The sequence below is a fragment of the Macrobrachium nipponense genome, chromosome 28 (assembly GCF_015104395.2).
Source record: "Macrobrachium nipponense isolate FS-2020 chromosome 28, ASM1510439v2, whole genome shotgun sequence".
Lineage (NCBI taxonomy): Eukaryota > Metazoa > Arthropoda > Malacostraca > Decapoda > Palaemonidae > Macrobrachium > Macrobrachium nipponense.
The window spans coordinates 6,810,179-6,830,784 of NC_087217.1; the positions used below are offsets into that span (position 1 = coordinate 6,810,179).

The window sequence follows — 20,606 nt, forward strand, 5'->3', positions numbered from 1 at the left end:
TATATATATTATATATATATATATATATATATCTTAGAAGTATGTGTGTGTGTTGAAAAATCTTAAATCATCTTTCTGTCATGTGAAAGTCTCCTTTTTATTGGTTCTTCGGTAAGTCCGTGTTAATGATGGAGTTTCCTAGGTGTCGCCAGAGTGCATGAATCAGTCACGTCACTCGTGCTAGCAGGTAGTGGATCTCCTAACGTGAGTATTGGCGGTGCGTAAAGAGTGAATTAAACATCAACCTGTGGCTGCTAACCTCAAGCCGAGCTTGCAGCAGGCAGGTCTGCTGTCACGGAGAGCAGCTGCAGCTGTTGTTGTTGTTGTTGCTGTTGCAAGCAGGAATATAACCCGTTGTGGTTTTCCTGCGTTTTCTTGCGACTTCATTGTTTTGTTTGTTAGCTTCTTTGGTGCCAATTTGGTCGTATTTCTTTTTGGCTCCATCGGAGGTGGAAATGTTAAGGGGGGGAAAATGGATTGGTCATGAGGAGGGTCAATGAAGGGTATCTTGGGCAGAGAGGAATTGAAATTAGGGAAAATTGAATGACTCCGTAAAAATGAGGATGAGGAAAATAGATGAGTATAATTACCCTATGAAGGCTGCATTAATGAGAAGGCTATGGAAGAGAGTTTAGATTTTCAATAGTTTAAAAGGGTTTTAGAAATGAGATATAAGAGTATGTACTTACGAGAGGAAGTCTGAGGCGATGTGACAAGGGTTTTGTGGTAAATTCTTGGACGGATCTAATTTCTTAGTTCAGGTACTGCGCTACCTGGATGAATTAGCCATCTTAATGGAGGTCATGTTTTAAGTAATACTATCCGTTTTTACTAAGTGATGTTGAGTTGTACACTTGTATATCATCATCTTTGATCTTGTGTTTGTTTTCGAGTTTCATTTTCATGATTGCCACTTTTTCCTATAGGCTTCTTATATAGTGTATATATATATATATATATATATATATATATATATATATATATATATATATATATATATATATAGTGTGTGTGTGTGTGTGTGTATTTATATAAATTTTTCTGCAAAGAATTTTCTAGTTTGACCAAAAACAGAATTTGTATATTTTTTATGGGATTTGATGGACACAATTCGGATATGTGCTAAGAAGGTTATTTATTCTAATACGATAGAACATTATGTAAGTGTGTCAAGTTGTATTTAAGAAAGCTTTCATAAAAAAAGCTGATTAGAAATATATAAACTAGATCCACTGATAAAGGAGGATGTATAATGTACAGATATTAAGTATTTCCAAATGTTTGTTTAGTGAGGTCCAAACAACAATATTGTCATACATGTCAGTTTTCCATAAAGGAATAACCCAAATATGAAGAACTGCTCTTCAAAAGGAATCCAGTGAAACAAACGTTGTTCATTAACCAGTGGCACAACTACACTTTTCCAAGATTGCTCCCCGTCCATCCAGATGTTTTTAATTCATTATACTGTTTCGTGCTAGAATATACGCATTGTAAAATCAGTTTTGTTTTGTACCAGTTCTCTGAAGAAGCCCAGATAGGCGAAACTGGTGAGGAGTAAAATATTTTCTTCGATTTGCGTGTGCATATATATATATATGTATGTATGTATATATTACTGCATCCCGCACGCCTGCATCCAAATCCAACTGACAGATGGTGTAAGCATCGTGGTTTGTTGTACACAAATTAAATTAGCATCACAGAGATCACATATAGACTCGCTGTGAGATGACACTGTGGTTGCAAACCAGGAAACGATTGTGTCAATTAAGAGAGAGAGAGAGAGAGAGAGAGAGAGAGAGCCCGAGCGTGAAAGACAGGAAAGATAGAAATTGCTTAAGGAAAAAGATTACAAAAAAAGATAAGTAAATTGGGGTGAGTCACTATGAACAACAGATAGTAATGAAGTCCTGAGAGACAAGAGATAATAATCGTCGGTTTTCAGACTTCAAGTCGACTTTCGAGATGTCTTGTAATCAGTTGAAGTGCGTAAGTCATTAAAAAATATTTTAGACTGAACGTCTTATGCCTTGCCATTTTAATGAGCAAGCTCTTCCTTCTGATATCTTTCTCCATTATCAGATTCATCATTCTCGAACAGTGTTTCTTAAAGTGTGGTCCACGGACCCCCAAGGGTCCGTGGAATGTTCCAAGGGGTCCTCAGGATAAAGTGATTAGGAAGCGTTGCTGTTAAATTCACTAAATGTTTGCGTGCAAAATTGCAAAATTAATACTGTTTAGAAAGTTATTTTAAGTAAAATGTAAACAATTATGTTGAAGATAAGCCATTCATAAATAATTCAGTAGCAATTTTAGTTCAATATATTTTTATCCCTGAAAACACTTTTAAACCCAAGAGGGAAATGATCAAACTAAGGGGTCCGCTACATGAGTTATTTTAATAAAAGGGGTCTGCTGCACGAGAAAGTTCAAGAAAGTGTTCTAAAATGATCTATTGGTTCATTTAGAAATTGCAACACACCATGCTGCTTTATTTTGAAAAAAGGGACCAAGTAAAGTTCTACTAAAGATATAATTCTCTCTCTCTCTCTCTCTCTCTCTCTCTCTCTCTCTCTCTCTCTCTCTCTCTCTCTCTCTCCGTGTAATGCATCAGCCTTGCATCCCCAGCAAATCTGAAGTTAGTAGCCTATAGTGTGCTGGAGCCAATTTAGAGGTGAGCGAATAATGTCTGAGAGCCTTAAGGAGCCATTACCTCAAAAGGAAAAGGAGTACTAGCGCAGTGCGTGGCAGTGTATATATATATCTGTGCCGTGTGTAGTGATCATTGTATACGAAGAACTGGCTGTTTGTTTGTGTGACGTTTTCAAGTGGAGAAAATGATAACCGGAAGTTTCACGCCACAAGCCTCCCCAATAGTATATATATATAGTCTGTGCTTGAGTGTCGTGAGGACTTGCCTGATATCGGTGGCATTTGTCTGCGCGTTTTGTCAGCGGAGCTTTTATTTTAGTCACCGCTTTCTGTCGTTGGTATGTCGGTGTCAATAAGAAACGAGCCATTTCCTGTGAGAGAGAGAGAGAGAGAGAAGAGAGAGAGAGAGAGAGAGAGAGAGAGAGAAGAGAGAGAGAGGTGTAGTTATTGGTTTCATGTACTGTACCAATTTTATGTTTTGTGTACGCGCTTATATATATATCCCTTTGAAGAACTAACTCCTAGAAAGTGGTAAACCTTCCGCTTCTGAGCAGGTCCCGTTTGCATATGTATGAATGTATATGTATGTGTATAAATTGTTTGTACGTACACGCATTTATAATAGATGTCAGCTGATAAAAGGTGCAGCGCAGTAGAAACTAGAAGCATATCCGGAAGCATCTTGCCCCATTTCCATGATTTGAACTTCCTGGAATTAAATTTTTCTCTTTTGTTCGGAACACATGTCTGAACTTCCTGTTTCTCTTGCAAATAATCATGCACAAAGGAGTCTTACCACCGTATGACCCGAGATCAGTCAAGGGTAGCTTTACGCGGTCATAGACTCACAAATAATTAATATATATATATATATATATATATTATATATATATATATATATATATAAATATATAATTATATACTATATATATATAATATATATAAATATATATATATATAGTATATATATATATATATATATATGATATATATATTTATATATTATGTAAAGTATATACGTATAGTCTGTTAATAATGCTGAAGATAGGACTAAACGGTCGCAATACTACATTACATCAACGAGTTTTGCATTGGGTGTCTCCCTCCTGTGGATGGTGGTTTGTTTAAGACTTTAGTATTCCGTTGATGTATTTCTTGATGATTTTAGCTGAATATATTTACAGGGCTTGTTTACTTCATTGCATATCGCTGGCGCCAGTGACGTTTGTTGTAGTAGTGGTGTTCTGTTTTTAAAAGGTATAATGATGGTAGTCTTGTTTCATAATGTTCTTGTGATTGTTTTTCTTTCTCGGTTGGTCATCAATGTCATTTGCTCTTTTCTGGTGATGATCTACATTCTCTCTCTCTCTCTCTCTCTCTCTCTCTCTCTCTCTCTCTCTCTCTCTCTCTCTCTCTCTCAAACACATACATATACAGACTTAAAAACTTTCACAACTTTCTTAAATTACTATAATGAAAATAATGAAGCCAAGTAGGATCTTGCGTAGACAAGAGCCTTGTACAATTTTTACATTGCAAAAAATCATGGGTTTCCAAATCCACCAAGACACGTACAAAAAAAAAAAAAAAAAAAAAATCGTTGCCCATCATTCCCACCACACCTATAGAACTGTTAGCGAGATGATGTTTGGCCCCCAAACGAATTTATATCATCACCCAGCCGAGATTGTTGACGGATAAGACAAATGCAATGCTACCGGTCACTTCAGAGACCGTAGTAGTGTTGGTTGCAATTCCAACTAGATATGACGCGTTGGATTCAGTTCAGAAATCGAGCTAACATCATTGATAACTGCTACTGATGGGTCTTGAGTCAACGGGGGGGGAGTGCCTGGACGAGGTCATCCCTCACCCTCTGAGACATTGAAACCGAGCTAAAGGTAAATCTCTCTCTCTCTCTCTCTCTCTCTCTCTCTCTCTCTCTCTCTCTCTCCTCTTTCTCTTTCTCTCTCTCTCTGTCAGCAATTTGAATATTAACAGTAAAAGGTTTGACAGTTATCTGTTACATATTCTCTCTCTCTCTCTCTCTCTCTCTCTCTCTCTCTCTCTCTCTCTCTCTCTCGGAGTATCATTCAGGAATGCTGCGTCGTGGAAAACCAACAGTACATCTGTGTTGACTCTCTTCTGAGTCACCTGCGAGGAACACTGGTCGGGGACATTAGGTTGGGAAGGGCTTAGTCCATTGTTCAGATTGTTTGTCTAATACACTGACAGTATTTTTCTCTTCTCTGTTCTCAGGTATGACATCATGCGGCTGTGCTCTCGAAAGAGGCAAAGGAAAAGGGAGTGGAGAAAACGGGAGTGTAAGCGGTAGGTGGTCGTGTATTGTGGTGCTTGTATATATATTGTATAGTTACACACACACATATGTATCTATTCGTAAATGGTTTAATTAAATACTAATTATTTTTAAAATACTTTTGCGTTATTAAAAGGAGTAATAACACTTTGAGATGGATTTAAATTAAGAAAATTTTAAGCTTTGGCGTCATTAGCCATATATACATAAAATATATATGTATGTATAAGTATAAATATATTATATGTATGTATGTATGTATGTATGTGATATATATATATATATATATATATATATATATAATAATAATAATAATAATAATAATAATAAGAACAGTATTGCCAGCAGAAACTGCAGCATTTTCAGTTACAACTTTATGTATGTCCATCACCTCATGTTTCGAGGTACAAATTCCATCTTCAGGGCTAAAAACAGGGACAAATGAAAATTCTATAGATAAATTAATATTCAGTAGTACGTCAATGAACTTCGAATTTTAGTTGGAAACAAAATCGTAAATAATTAAACACGAGATTGACAATAAAGAGGAAAGCTACTGATCATAATGAGACTTTCAGGGGAGAGAGAAAAAATAAAGACACCGGAATATTAACGCAAAAATCACAATTGAACATCCGACAAAATTACATAATTACTAAAGACAGGAAAAAAAGTGTAACGTTAGTTCCAACAAGCAAAAATTTCTGTATATGATTATAAAATGTAAAAAAACGGACGATAAACAAAGAACGGCGAAACGAGAACTCACCGGCACAGAAGCATGTAGTACAATACTGAATAAGTTATTATTCATTTTTGACACAAAGGGAAAGCAAACACAAAAGCGAGAGGGTCGAATGTCCTATTAGGTAATGTTTAATTGTACAGCAGTTGCATGGTTGTTGAGGGTTGGTGACAACTGTTCAATGAAGAGGGCCTAGAGAATGGGTAATGACCGGTTATCTATTGCTTGAGATAAGATTTTGAAATCACTGTACTGTAAAGCACATAAAACATTTTTCTTTTACTACTAGGAAATGTTTCAATCAACAAAATTTCCTTAGTTTTTCCATACACTGATCTTGTAAAGAATGGCTCAAGGTTTTTTTTTTTTAGAATTTTAACGCAATGATTAAAAAAATTCTAATTTTCCTGAAATTTCCTTGCACGGCTTTTAAAAGAATTTTGATGTAATAAAAAAAAAAAAAACATAAATTTCTTCAAAAATTCCTTGCACAGGTTTTTAAAGAATTTTAACCTAATGATAATTCCTTGCACGAATTGGGACAGCTTTATCGGATAATCTGGAAAAGACTTGCAGCCAAGATTAAATCACACAATGTTATTGTTAAGACAGGAAAAATGTAAATTACGTTATTTTTACATATCAGTGATTCTAGGATATCACGGAATTCATTGTGTGGAGATTGAGTTCTTTTGTAATCATCTATGGTAATCATCTTACTAAGGGAAATGTAATGGAATCTATTTTCATGGAAAATTAAATTTATTTCAAGGTGTACATAAATTTGATTCATATGCAGTGACAGAGATTTTTAAGCTACGTTTTCATTTTTTCAACTTGTTCCATGATTTTAGCAGACGTAGTTGCTTTTTTTTGTAATATTTATGTCACTCCATGTTTATTTGTAACTTAATTTGTAATTATCATTCACAAAAGCACTTGGTGCTTTCATTTTTTATTTCATTCCTGCATTTTCTCTCTCTCTCTCTCTCTCTCTCTTCTCATCTCTCTCTCGTCTCTCTCTCTCCTCTCTCTCTCTCTCTCTCTATAATATTTATATATAATATATATATATATATATATATATATATATACACACACACACACACACACACGCGCGCGCGCGCGCGCGCGCGCGCGCAGTTGTACCATAAGGAAAAATGAAACTTTTTATTAGCTGGTTCTACATCTAGGAATATATATATATATATATAATATATATCTATATATATATTATATCTATAACAGAGGATATGATGTGTGTGTGTGTGTGTGTGTGTGTGTGTGTATAATATATAGGTATTATGTTTATACAATCGTATTCCATAATAAATGCTAACAAGTTTATTTTGTCCGTAAACGCCTCTTTTGCATGACCTAATCTATGTTATAAAACGGATTCGTGGCAGATCCTTTGTCAATAAAACTAGCGACGACTGTGTGGGTACAAGAACTCTTAGTATGTCGCCGGGTGTAGATTTCAGTCTTGTAATATCAGGCAGTCTTTTATTAGCTTCCTTGTTAGCCTTCGTTTTTATCCCCGTCTCGTCGAGGTAATAATTGTTTGTAACAGAGATCTGGAAGAGTTATGTTTTCCAGTCGTGCTTCATGAACGTTACCATATATGTGTGTGTGTGTATATATATATATATAATATATATATATATATAATATATATTTATATATATATATAGATATATAATGTATATAATATTCTACTTTTCCTTTGAGCGGAAAGCTCTTGAAAGTGTCAAATTCCGTTTCCCAGTAAATCTCTTTGGGTGAGGATCCTAGTCTCATTGGTTTTAGCTATTTTCGCAAAGGTCGTGTCTCCCTAGTCTCATTGCCAGTTACATACTCCATACCATCATTGTTCACACCAGTTTTCGTTTTTACGTAAGATCAATCGCTTATTTCTCCGGAGAATACATTCGTTGGTGCATGGATCACTGAATATTCATAATGCACTGTTTTGATATAAATCGTGACACCTACTGCTCTCTGCTCTCTCGTCCGTCGGTTCCTTTTCTACATATGGTGTTAAGATTATGCCTACTCCTTTTCTATTTGTTCCGTGTGATATTCACAAGTAAATATACACGTTATCCCCCATCTAATCTCTGTTCACGTTCCTTTGCATCGTAATTTACAAATATATAAGATTTCCAGTCCATATCTCTTGAATTCATTTCTTCCTATGTTATCTTTCGAGTTTGACTCTGGGCGTTTCCTGATTTTCCTGTTTTCGCTACTTTAGTATTTTAAACCCTGAGATTCTTCGTAGCCCTAAAGTTCGGGACCCACCTAAGAGCGTGACAGAATCAAGGGATATCGAGTTTGTTGTAGCGTGTAATTCCCAAGCTGACTTGAGGCCAGTGACCCTTACCGGAGTCTGTTGGCTTTAACTGAGGTCATCCGCCACACTTGCATCAGTGCCCATCACCACACAATTTTCGATCGTTGATCTAGCTTCTACGTAAAAAGGCGTCAGTCAGTAAAACCGCGGTCTAGGTATAATGTACCTAGACCCTGAGTAAACCAGCAGGTTCTCAGACTCCGAACTTGAGGTTAGTCAGGGTAGAGGCTAGATCCACAATCGGAAAATGTGGCCGTGCTCAGGGGAGCACCAGAAATCCTTTGAGGGCGTTACTCTGCATGTGTGTATTTATTATGTTTGGGGCTGACATGTTTATGCTGAACCTGTGAAAATTTTTAAGAAATAGGTTTTTAGGTTTTGGTAGAGTTTTTCAAGGCTGACTAACATTTAATTATTATATTTGTAAAAATACCGTCTTTAAATCTATAATGAGTGGATCGCTCACGTGAACGTTTGCAATCGTTTTATTTTTCTCGGCGCTTGTTTCCTTCTTTCTTCCCTCGCCGCCAAACGCGTTTCACGGCTTCGTCCTAACCAAGGTATATAGAATAAGGGAGATCCTAACCGCCATCTTTTCCATGCCGAGTCTGACGCATTTTATTTGATTGCATTTCGCCGTCATCCCTCAAACGTCCATCACGACCTCCTCCCAACCGTTCTCTGGAGCACATTGAATAACGCATACGAATGTCGCTGAAGAGAGTCGCGGCCGAAGTCACACTACGTTGCATCTTTTGTTTGTCTTAATCACAAAGGAGTCTGGGAGTCAGGGGAAGCATCATGTTTAAAACATCATCTCGATCGCAGGTACAGCTTGTGCCTCCTCCAATCCTTCCCGTAATGAAGAACGTAATTGATATGCCATTCACGTCCCTGGTCGTACGGATTAGTGAAGAGAGATCCGGCTCTTATAGGGCCAACAGAGAGAGAGAGAGAGAGAGAGAGAGAGAGAGAGAGAGAGAGAGAGAGAGAGAATCCTCTGCGGAAGCATGGCCTGTAATTTTTCTTAATGATTTTGAAGCGTCCAGAAATGCCATGGAATACTCAAACGCAAGAAGGAAGACCGAGTTTTTTCTTTCAACGATATCTTATCACTTTATCACAAAGATATGTTTCTTTGTAAACCGAATCCGGAAGAGTAAGTGGGAAATGTGCCTGGTTATCGTACCATACTTTTACGAGCAACGAAACTTTAAAATTTGTTCGAGAATTCGTCGTGTACACAAGTTCGAAATTTTGACAGATATCTGAATTATTCTCTACCTGTGACTGGTAAGTAATTATGTGAACACACATTTTTCTATGTTATCCGCATGTTATACAATTTCTCTCTCCTCTCTCTCTCTCTCTTCTCTCTCTCTCTCTCTTCTCTCTCTCTCGTGCAGTTTTTATTGGCGGTTGAAATGCGATATGGCTGCCATCAACGAGGTCTAATTGTATTCGTCTGCTGTTATGATCATTTCAAGGCATTTTTTTTCGTAATGTCTGTGACTAATAAAAGTGTTTTTGTATGGAAAGGTAGCATTGATTTGATGATAGAAAAAGTTTGACTAAAGGTCTCATGCTGGTGTAGCACTGTATACTTAGAGTTTTTTTTTTTTTTTTTAATTGCTGCATATATATTTACTGAAGTAGTCTATTTATTTGTTGAAATAGCTATAGAAAGAGTCTTGCACAGAGTGCAGTAATGATACTTGTTCGTTGCTAAGCTGTTTTTTCCTGACGGGGATTGTCCTGTGAATAGATTAGATAATGATTATTGCTACGTTCAAATTGTAACTACTGAATCAGGGATGAACACTTTGTGCAAAAAAATACCTAAGGCTCATCAGCAGTCCGTTGACTCCCTTACGCATCCTACACCATTCACCTCTGTCTTGCTTGCAGTATCATGATTTTTTATGCTACATTCCCTCCTTTCCTATACATGTTCTACTTTCTGTATCAAGCACTTTATAGTTCTTACCCTACCTTCCTCCTAACTCAAACCGATTTGTATTTATTTTTTCTAAGCTATGTACCTCCATTCTTCCCGCAAGCCGGAACCGTCTTAAAACTCAGTGGTCCATCTTCTCACATATACTAAACCTTTTCCCCACCAGTTCTTATCTTCACATTTCTTGCCCTTTCCATTCTTATGCCACATAAATTACTGATTTAGTTCCTCAGTATTTTTTATTTCATCTATCATCAACATCTACTTCTCTTCCATAAAGATGGGCCAACCGTTCCTTTTGATGTTTCTATGGACATCCCAGATTTCATCCCTGTCCTTTGTACACTTCCTGATACCTTCCTTCCATCACCTATTTTGGCACATCTCTCGCCCTACATCAGATGATATGCTATCCCCAAATACCCGTACAAATCAACTGCTTTCATTTTACCACAAGTAATAATTATTACGACATTTATCTGGTTTTCATTCACCCTCGTTCATACTCGTGCTCATATTTACTCTATTTTTTCCGTTAGCGGATACTTTCGTTTTCCTTCTCTAGTAGTTTCTGCAGTATGTTCTCACTATACCTAATATGTACTACTGTATCAGTGCAAATATTAGCTATAACCCATTCCATCTATATCTACATTTCTTGCTTCACTTAATACTTAATGGCGACAGACAACGTAACTTATTTTCCCAAAATGTTAGAATATTTTATAGCTAGAGCAATTTTAAATGGAATGAATTGTGGATAAATAGAAGGTAAACTAATCGAGAGAGAGAGAGAGAGAGAGAGAGAGAGAGAGAGAGAGAGAGAGAGAGAGAGAAGAGAAATGTAGCCATTGAATACCTCTCGTGCATAAAGACATTTCTTTTCTTATAGATACCCTCTATTGGTGATGTAAGTTTTGCGGGTAACCTAACCTTTCGTGTAAAGGAGACCGCAATTATGCAACGGTTGTACCGAGCCTTCGGTAATTATTACTTCGAGGCAAGGTTTTCATCACGATGTTGTATTTTGTTGGATATGATGGAATTATCCTCTATAGCTTTAATTCTTCTTTTATCTGTAAAACAAAACTATTGAGATGGGTTTGTTTGTCCGTCCGCTCTTTTTCTGTCCGCCCTCAAATCTTAAAATTTTCATACTAGAGAGCTGCAAATTGGTGTGTTGATCATCCACCCTCCACTCATCAAACATACCAAATTGCAGCCCTCTAGCCGCAGCACTTTTTATTTTGATTAAGGTTAAAAGCAGCAGTATAGGTACCAACAACCCAGGCCACCACCGAGCCGTGGCTTAAAGTTTCATGGGTCACGGCTGAGAGTCTCATGCAACGTCGCTGAGAGGTTCGTATATACAGTTTTATACCTTCTAGAGAAAACTCGATTGTTCCTTCAGTGCGATTTTTACTTTCTCTCTCTCTCTCTCTCTCTCTCTCTCTCTCTCTCTCTCTCCTTTTTTTTGTCGTTTGTTCTCTCAGCCTTTTAATACCTGCCCTGTGATAGAGGCGTTATACAGCACTCATGGATTGTCTTGTGCGCAACGAGATCATCCCCCTTCAGTTGCTTTTGTTATTTATTTCTCGAATTCGTCTTCAATGCTCCTCCTAATGATTACGGGTCGGTATAATTCGTCCAGAGTACGCTAAATGAGATCGTCCGTGTCCTTGTGGAGACGTCCGTCCTTCCGTCAGTGCATTAAAGAACCCTCCACCAAATTCCGCCGGATTTTTTTTTTTTTTTTTTTTTTTTTTGTTTTTTTTTTTTTTTTTTTTTTTTTTTTTTTTTTTTGTCAGTTCCTTTCATTCCTTTTCGCTTTAAACTAGTTACAGTTTTTGTAGACATTAGGATGTTTGGTCTGATACTGCAAGGAATCGGTTACTTGTAGGTTTCTGAAAGAACTGACACCACTCGCTGTACGTATATGAAAAGTCGTTTCAATTCATTGTCATATTGTTAGTCCTATTAGAAAATTCATCGTATTTTTATTTTAATAGAGATAAGCAGTGTTTTTATTTCTTCTAGTGCATTTCTGAGAATTTGTTAATGATTTCTTTGGGTTTGCATGCAGGTGCAAATTTTAATTTGGCAAGCCAAAATTTCCGATAACAAAACTTGCTATAATCTGTTGCTTCAATTGAGACTTGGCTTACTAATAAAAAGGTCAGTAAGCTGTGGTAATGTCGTTTGAATTTCGATGTCTCCGGTAGAACGATCTTGAAGAGAAAATGGAGGAGTTGGACCCTCCCCTTTTCTCCTTCTGTAGAACTTCTCCAGGATGGAGCTGGAACGTACTGGTTAACCTCAATGCATTGACCCCCAGTGGGGTTTGGGGGGTGACAGACGGGGACTAGCATTTCGTGAACTACAGTGGGATTGGCAAGGTCGAATTTTATGGAGACAACCCTCTCTCTCTCTCTCTCTCTCTCTCTCTCTCTCTCTCTCTCTCTCTCTCTCTACTTATGAACGTAAAAATAGGGTCATTCGTTTGAGAATTACTTGGATGATGCCATTGACCATAATTGGCAAGTAATGTAGATATCCTTTTAGATCCCTGTAGCTTATTAGAATCAGTGGATGGGAATCGGTTACTCATCTGCAAGTAGTTTGGTATTCCTCGAGGGATTGTAATAATTGTATGAGTCCTGCTTTAACAATATTTCCTCTTAATAAAGTTGTAGACTTTAATCATTAGTTTTCGGCGTCATTTTAAAGATTTGACTCATCATTAGAATCTCAGAGGTCATGTAGGATGTGCTTCCATTCTTTTTATAAATGTTCAGTCGATTTATAGTGACTTACGTGTGATTTGAGTGGTATTTCAAATGGCTGTGATTTTTGTTTTATCTAATAGAAGAGTATGAGTGACAATTTTTTTTTACGAATCTCTCTCTCTCTCTCTCTCTCTCTCTCTCTCTCTCTCTCTCTCTCTCTCTCTCTCTCTGTTAATTATGTGGTTTGTGTACGAGTTCCTCAGTGCTCTTTATTTGTTTAACGTTGTGGAATCCAGAGTCTATTTACTCAGCCTTTTGTAAGGTCATTGAATCTAAGTTTTATGTGCTAAATACTCCTTCCCCTCCTCTCTCAAGATACAGTATTGAATGTCATCCTTTGGGTGTCATTTGCGTTTCCTGTATCTTTTGGGTCCACAGGAGGCACAACGCTCAACTCCAAAACCCGCCTACTTCCTCCCGGGGTCGGCAGTCCTCTGTTATCCTCTAGCTCCAGGGACTGCCCCTTCTCTCCCGTGCACCTTTCTGCACTTTCCCGCCGTCTGATTTGTCTTTCGTCTTTCATCCTCCTTATACACTTTAAGTATGGTTGAAATATCATTTTCCTTATTATTTTTTTCCTTGCCTTCATGTTTTTTATTTTCTTCTGTTCATTTACGTATCTATTGTTAGGTGAGCCTGTGGGTTCCCTTTCTTTGTCCCTCGTCCTCTTTCTCCTCCTCTTCTTTTTTCAGCCATTGTCGCCATCAATTTGTATGCTTCATTACTTCACCTTATGACAGTTGTCGACCTTCTTGTATTTGCAGTGACGCATTACATCGCAGATTGCGACACCTGACATCTGCTAATCATCATCAAGTGTTACGCTTCGTGTTGTTTGACTAGCTTTTGACTTGTTATTGTACTATCCTGGAGTTTGTGCGCATTTATGTTTGTCTTCATCGTTTCATCTTATAATTCGCTACGATCGGTTTTTTTCACAGTGTGAACAGAATCTGCTAAAAACTTTTTTTTCGATCTCTTATAAGCAAAAGCTACGATTGGTCTAAGTCCATTTACCAATTATAATTTGTGTTCTTTCAAACTTGATTGTGGCTTTTGACATGAACCTCGTGTCCTTGATGTAGCTGGGATGATGTTATGCATGTATATTTTTTCTCTGGTTAACTTGTGACTATTTGAAAAGGTAATTTTGCATTACGTTTTGTCGAAAAAATGAGTTTATTGGGAATCATGTCATTATTTTGTCATGACTTAACTTCCAGTATTATTATTATTATTGTTATTTCAGTAAGTGAAACCTATTCGCATGGAACAAGCATATACAGCGAAGCACCTCTGACTTGAAATTCAAACTTCCAAAGAACATTGGCTTCAACTCCCACCGCAGACCCCACACTGCAGCAGTAACTGATCATTATATAAAGCCAGTGATTTTTCATCGCCCATTAGAAAACGCGATTTCGCGACATTTGAATGGCATGCTACGTCACTAACCAATATATTCTTGAAGAAGGCTCTTTGTAGATACAAGATAGTCAAATTCAGATTACAATACACATAGGACGTCCGATAATGATTTCCAAAGAAGGTTGAGGGGTTGTTAAAGAGGGCGAGAGGAGATGACTGCATTTTTGGGTGGCAGCTTCAAGTGTGGACTTAATGAGGGCAGACGGTTCCTCGAGAATATCGGTAAACACAGGTGTGTTTGTGAAAGATCAGGAGTGAATTCGATTCCCCGTAATAAGTGCAGGCTTAAACCTGAACACTGATTTGAGAGAGAGAGAGAGAGGAGAGAGAGAGAGAGAGAGAGAGAGATGGGGGGGGGGGGGGGGGGGGGGGGGGGGGGGTAGAGTCTGGTTGTTGAGTTTGAAAGATTCCGACGTGCAAGTCCATTTATGTTACATCGATGAAAATAATGCAGAACTTCTACAACTTGAGCAACTTCTTATACGTATCTAAATGGCTTATTGATGCAAATAATCGGTAATATTTTATTACTATGTTATTATTGATAATGATGTGTGTGTTTGTTTATGAGAGAGAGAGAGAGAGAGAAGAGAGAGAGAGAGAGAGAGAGGGGCAGGGGGCGACGGCGCAATTGACCCCCAGAGCGCCACACAGTCGGCGTCAGAGCTCCATTATCATGGCAGTATGGCGAGATCGTATCCCAGAAACACGGCATTAATATACAGGTCTTCGCAGCGCCCAGCATATTACACAAGTAAATAGGAGGCGCAGCAAGGCGGAATATCGTGTCCGATTTGCATGGAATCGATGTTCTCAAGATTCGCCTGTTTAATTTTAGACTTTTTAAATTTTGTAGTCATATACTTGTTCTGGTGTCCTCTTGTTTTTTAGGTGCACTTTTTCCTCACACATTTGCATTCTCGTCTGTAGAAAGTTTCTTGGCAAGTCGGTTGCATTTTATAATAATAATAATAATTATTATTATTATTATAGCTGCTAAATTGGGTGACACTGTAATTACGATTTTTGGACACATTAATTGCTACTACTACTACTACTACTACTACTACTACTACTACTACTACTACTACTATCACTGGTAGATATAAAAATAATCAAAGAGCATTTTGCTATGCACTCCAAGGTCAATTGTGTGATGGATCTGCCTTCAGCAAGGCAGATTTTTGTTTGTTTTGTTATGTTCAATATTTAGTTTTTTTTTTTTTTTTTTTTTTTTTTTTTTTTTTTTTTTTTTTTTTTTTTTTTTTTTTTTTTTTCTCTCCCTTGCGGTAACTATTATTGCTGTTCCCCATTCTTATCGTAGATACTGTTTGATGTTTTGTTATGTTTATTATTTTATTTGTTTTGCTGTTGTTGAAAATTCCTGAACATTTGGAAAAATACTGATTTATTGAATTCTCGTTAATATTGCTAGGGAGGTGTGGTTGATAATAGCAAATTTTTCATTAGAAAAATGGCTGCGTTATTTATCGAAGATACCGTTGAGATCTATCAAGGTAAATACGTATGCAGTGCATTGGCACTTGTTGTTTACTGTATAGGGTAAAGGTTCACGTGCAGTGTATAATGTTCAGATGACTGACATTCACTGCAATGCGATCAGAGGATTATGTTTATTGACGGATCCCTATTTGAGATATAATGTGCGACCCTGTCAGTCATCCTAGTTCTGTGCATTTGGATGATGCCTGTGACGGCTGTGTTCTTCATGGGTAGTTCAACGGATACGTTAATCTTTAATCCCGCCTTGATATCGTGATAATTGTTGTGGGTTTCTGATATAAATTATTTTTTTTATAGAAACGGGAAACTTGGAAATAAGAAGGTGTTCTGAAAAATGGGACACGGGTGTACCAGGATTGTCATAACCATTTTTTTTCGCTCTCTTTCTATTTTGAATATATGCAAATATAAATATTTAGTGTATAAACAAATAAAACTTCTTACGTAAGTTCTAGTCGCAGATTCAGTGCAGACACGTGGTGTTGGATTGTTTATCCTTGAGATTACCGCTCGTGATACTGTAGTATGAACAAGGTTAGTTGTTTTGTTTTCTATATATATATATATATATATATATATATATATATATATATATATATATATATACGTATATATATATATATATATATATATATAATTTATTCAATTACCATGTGGATGCATAGTGTGTGAATAGATTCTGATTTCGTGTAATTGCACTTTGCTTGCACACCCTTCTTCATATACATTTCAGTCTATTTTCATCTCATGTCCGATGCCATTCCAGCCAATTGGTTCTGAACGATGAACGAATCGGACAGAACTACATAGCAGTGGGCAGGTCAGGTTCCTTTCATCCCATCTGAATACCAATTGGGTTGTTTTTGGGTGGACGGATGTGGTCCGGGTATTTTGGGGTAAGGATCTGGGCAGGGCCAGCTTTATTGGGTAGGCAGGAACCGTGGGGGCATAGGGCTAGAGAGAGAGGACGAAGGGCTACCTTGTGCATGACCTTGGTTGGTATGACTCGGAGTATGGGGTGGGCTCGAGGTGGTCGGGGAGGCTCAGATGATTAGCATACTGGAAGATGTCAGAGAGAGAGAGAGAGAGAGAGAGAGAGAGAGAGAGAGAGAGAAGAGAGAGAGAGAGAGAGAGTTGTATCAAGGAGAGAAAAAAAGGGAACCCATGGTGAAAAAAATATGAGAATATGGCAGACTTAAAATTCAGAGAGAGAGAGAGAGAGAGAGAGAGACAGAGAGACAGAGAGAGAGAGAGAGAGAGAGTAAAAGTTTTTAAAACAGAAAAAGAAATGTAAGAGGATCATGGAGGAAGGGAAAATAGTTTGTAGAGGGGCAACATTGTTCGTGAAAACGAGATCAGTGAACTGTCCCAACAAGAATGAGAAAACCACTTTAAAAATAAATTTAAAAAATGCAAAGAAGAAGAAAATAGGACTTGGGATCGAAGAGGGAGAACTGAGGAAGAGAAATCCCCAACCCAGGAAGTTGTAGTCTTTTATTTACACTTATTATGAAGTGGAGGGAGAGCGAGAAGGGGAATGGAAAAGGTAGGGGGAGGGAATATGATGATAAAGAGTAGCGCCATAAGGATTCTTTATTTCTACTATTTCTGTTCCCTCTCCTTCATTTCTTCGCTTTCTCTTCTAAATCGCATCTTCCCTCGAACAATATAGATGGAATTTTAGTAATTATGTCAAGCGAAAGTATGGACAAAATCGCGTGACATAAAAAAATCTCGTACAATTACGAATAACAAAAGGGCAATAAATGCGCAATGCAAATACCTTTGGAATTCAAACTGGATTTTGAACCAGAAATTCTTTCTTTTGAATTGAAGCATATCTTCTTTTCGAAAATAGTGTTTGCGGGATATTTAGGAACATTCACATATAGGAAAATAAGAAAGAAAAAAATGCAAGGCTAAAGAGGGCTAGTGAATACGCAGCCGAATAAAAGAAAGTTAAAGGAAGGGAGTCGTCGACAAAAAGTGAAATATAGCGTAGCTGTTAGACAACTACTTTGGGACGGCTCTGAGGTTGCGGAGTTACAGGATTTGGGGAGTGGGGAAAAGCAGGAAAAGTTCGAGAAAGGAAGTGAGGAGCAGGTGTTTGATAAGGTTGCAAACTTGCAACCACCCAAATACACTGGTGATAACCGAACATGAGAAGGGAGACCCGCAATTAATAATTCTTCTGAAGCATTTTGTTTTGTTATTATATATATATATATTATATATATATATATATATATATATATATATATATATATATATATATATATATACACACAAATTAAATTCGCTAGATGTATTTTTTTATTAGTAGCAGTGACCACTCACGTTTACCACCAAGAAGTTTTGAAATATTTTTTTTAAGTCAATGAATACTAGAACTAAAACTGGAGAAGAAATTGTCAAAAGACTTGTGTTTTTTAATAATAATAGTCATAGATATTGTTGATATACTTATGTGAGATATTTTTGTGTTTTAGAAATAAGACATGAATACGATGTCTACTAACCTGGTTGTGGCGTCGTTGTTGTGACCTTTAAAAGATAAGTTTTTCTCCAATAGTGGAATCCTCATATGTGGCAGAGAAAATGGAGAAGTGAAAGGAAAAACAACGGTAAATTAGAAGCAAAAAAATTAATGTTTAGATAACGGCAAATTCGTAATGTGTTAACATTCAAGGACTTTTTTTTTATTATTATTATTATTATTCCTTGAAGGTGCTCCAGTCATATCTAAACTCTGTCCGAAAACTGGCCCCCCGATAACTACTTTTGGAAGTTAATGGGAGACCATTTCTTTTCAATGTAAAGTAAACCGCGATTATGACATTTCCCAACTAAGCACCAAAATTGGCCGTCATCAGGGGTCACTTGAGGAATGTGCGCGTTTGTTTATCAAGGTTGGAAGATAATGGCTGTCCAAGCAAAGAGCCAAGACTTTGCTCGGAAAGATTCACTTAGCAAGCACTGACGTAATCGTGATGTCATCTCTTGCGCTCTTGGTACGACATTGCTTGTGTCTTGCACTTTCTGTTTGTGTTTATTTGTTTATACATTGATTTATTTGATTTTCGGTCGACTATGTTGAGATTTTTATGTACATTTCTTTGTTACAATGTGCGAAGAAAAAGAATTCGTTTGTAGCTGAACTTTGTAAAATTAATAGACCAGGAATGATTATGGTCACCATTACATTTTTTCTAGACATTTTCTTTTTCTGACAATCGTTTAAATGAAATAGTCATTTTGCGCGATGGAAACCCATTTGGAATATTTCTACACTTCAACGTTTATATCTTTTTCTTATTTACTTTTAAAAGTTCTTGAAACAAGTTCTGCCATCAGAACCGACGAACCGTTAAAGGCAATAAAAAAACCTCATAAATAAATGATTACTGTCTGTTTTCTCCTTGTGAGAGCACGGAATTACTTGATAAGGAAAATTGCAAGACAGTTATTAGCCATCGTAGAGTGAAAGGCGTTCTTTTTTGTTCCTGAAGAGAGAGAGAGAGAGAGAGAGAGAGAGAGAGAGAGAGAGAGAGAGAGAGAGAGAGAGAGAGAGAGAGAGAGAGAGAGAGAGAGAGAGTTTGCTGGCCACTTTCAGATAATTATGTCACTTTCCGTTGCTAAAATAAGTACCTTTGTACAGAATTTTGGTGCCATTGAAGCTGTGAAGACTTGATTCGTGAAAGTAATGTTTGTAGTACTTTTGAAAACTTTGAACGTATGTGCATGTCAATAAAAAGCAAAGATGCTTGATAGATAATTGATATATGTTAATGAAATTATTAAGTGTATACTGCGATCTTCATTGAACTAGAGATGCAAGCTCCAGCATCCATGAAGCATCTCTTTCAATCCTCAGGACGAGGGACGCCAAAATATCCCTTCATTCTTGGCCCTTTCTCTTAGCTTAGACATTGTTAGTCGAACCGGCAGGTAGTCGAGAGAGAGAGAGAGAGAGAAGGTATCACGCGAGACAGCTGTTCTCTCTCTCTCTCTCTCTCTCTCTCTCTCTCTCTCTCTCTCTCTCTCTCTCTCTCTCCCCGCCCGTTCTGCAGTGTTACCGTGGGCGTGGGTGTGAGTAGTGGTGAGTCAGGTGAGAGGTATGCCAGGTGCAGGTCCATTAGAGGTTTATGATGTTGTCCTCCCATGACACCAGAACTGTATATATATATATATATATATATATATATATATATATATATATATATATATATATATATATATATATAATATATATATTACACAAAAACACACACACCGTCTTGCACTGTGAAAGTTTTGCATAGTACATCCATATTGTTGTATTTTGTGTACATTTGTTAATACACTTTTATTCAAGTGTATTTGACTGACTGATGCATATTTATTTTTCGGTTATACTTAATTAACAATGATCTTGTAAGATAATTTTAGACAAGTGGAGATAATGGGGTTTTTGCCTATTCAGATAACCTCAACATGAGGCTAGAACTGGATCTGTTTAGCCTAAATAATGTACAAATATGTAAAATAAAAAATAAATTGAAAATTAATTTTTTTTAATGATTTCCTCCCTGTGCAAATGATAAGGATAAGAATGTCGTAATGGCATTTGATTTGTTACTTCCAGTTTCGTGTTACACTTCCATTGCAATTCATAATGTTTATTATTATTTGCTGGAGGAAGACCTTCACTAATACTAGTTGCATTGCAAATAATGGCTATTTCAGCTATTTCAACACGGTTGAAACAGCCATTATTTACAGTAAAACCTGTATTATTATTATTAATTATTATTATTATGTCTTTTAGTGGGAGGACCCTGAAAGGGTAACATCTT

General features: G+C 37.0%; 1 protein-coding gene across 6 annotated transcripts in view; it reads left to right on the plus strand.

The window, feature by feature from the left end:
- LOC135201385 (microtubule-associated serine/threonine-protein kinase 2-like) overlaps positions 1 to 20,606 on the plus strand; it is a 193,637-nt gene that overhangs the window by 66,551 nt on the left and 106,480 nt on the right. For 2 of the 6 annotated variants that reach the window (XM_064230245.1, XM_064230246.1), the window contains exon 2: positions 4,915 to 4,986. The exons of the other annotated variants lie outside the window; for them this stretch is intronic. In XM_064230245.1, the coding sequence (XP_064086315.1) occupies positions 4,915 to 4,986 (72 nt within the window). The remainder of the gene's footprint in view (positions 1 to 4,914; positions 4,987 to 20,606) is intronic. 6 annotated transcript variants of the gene reach the window in all.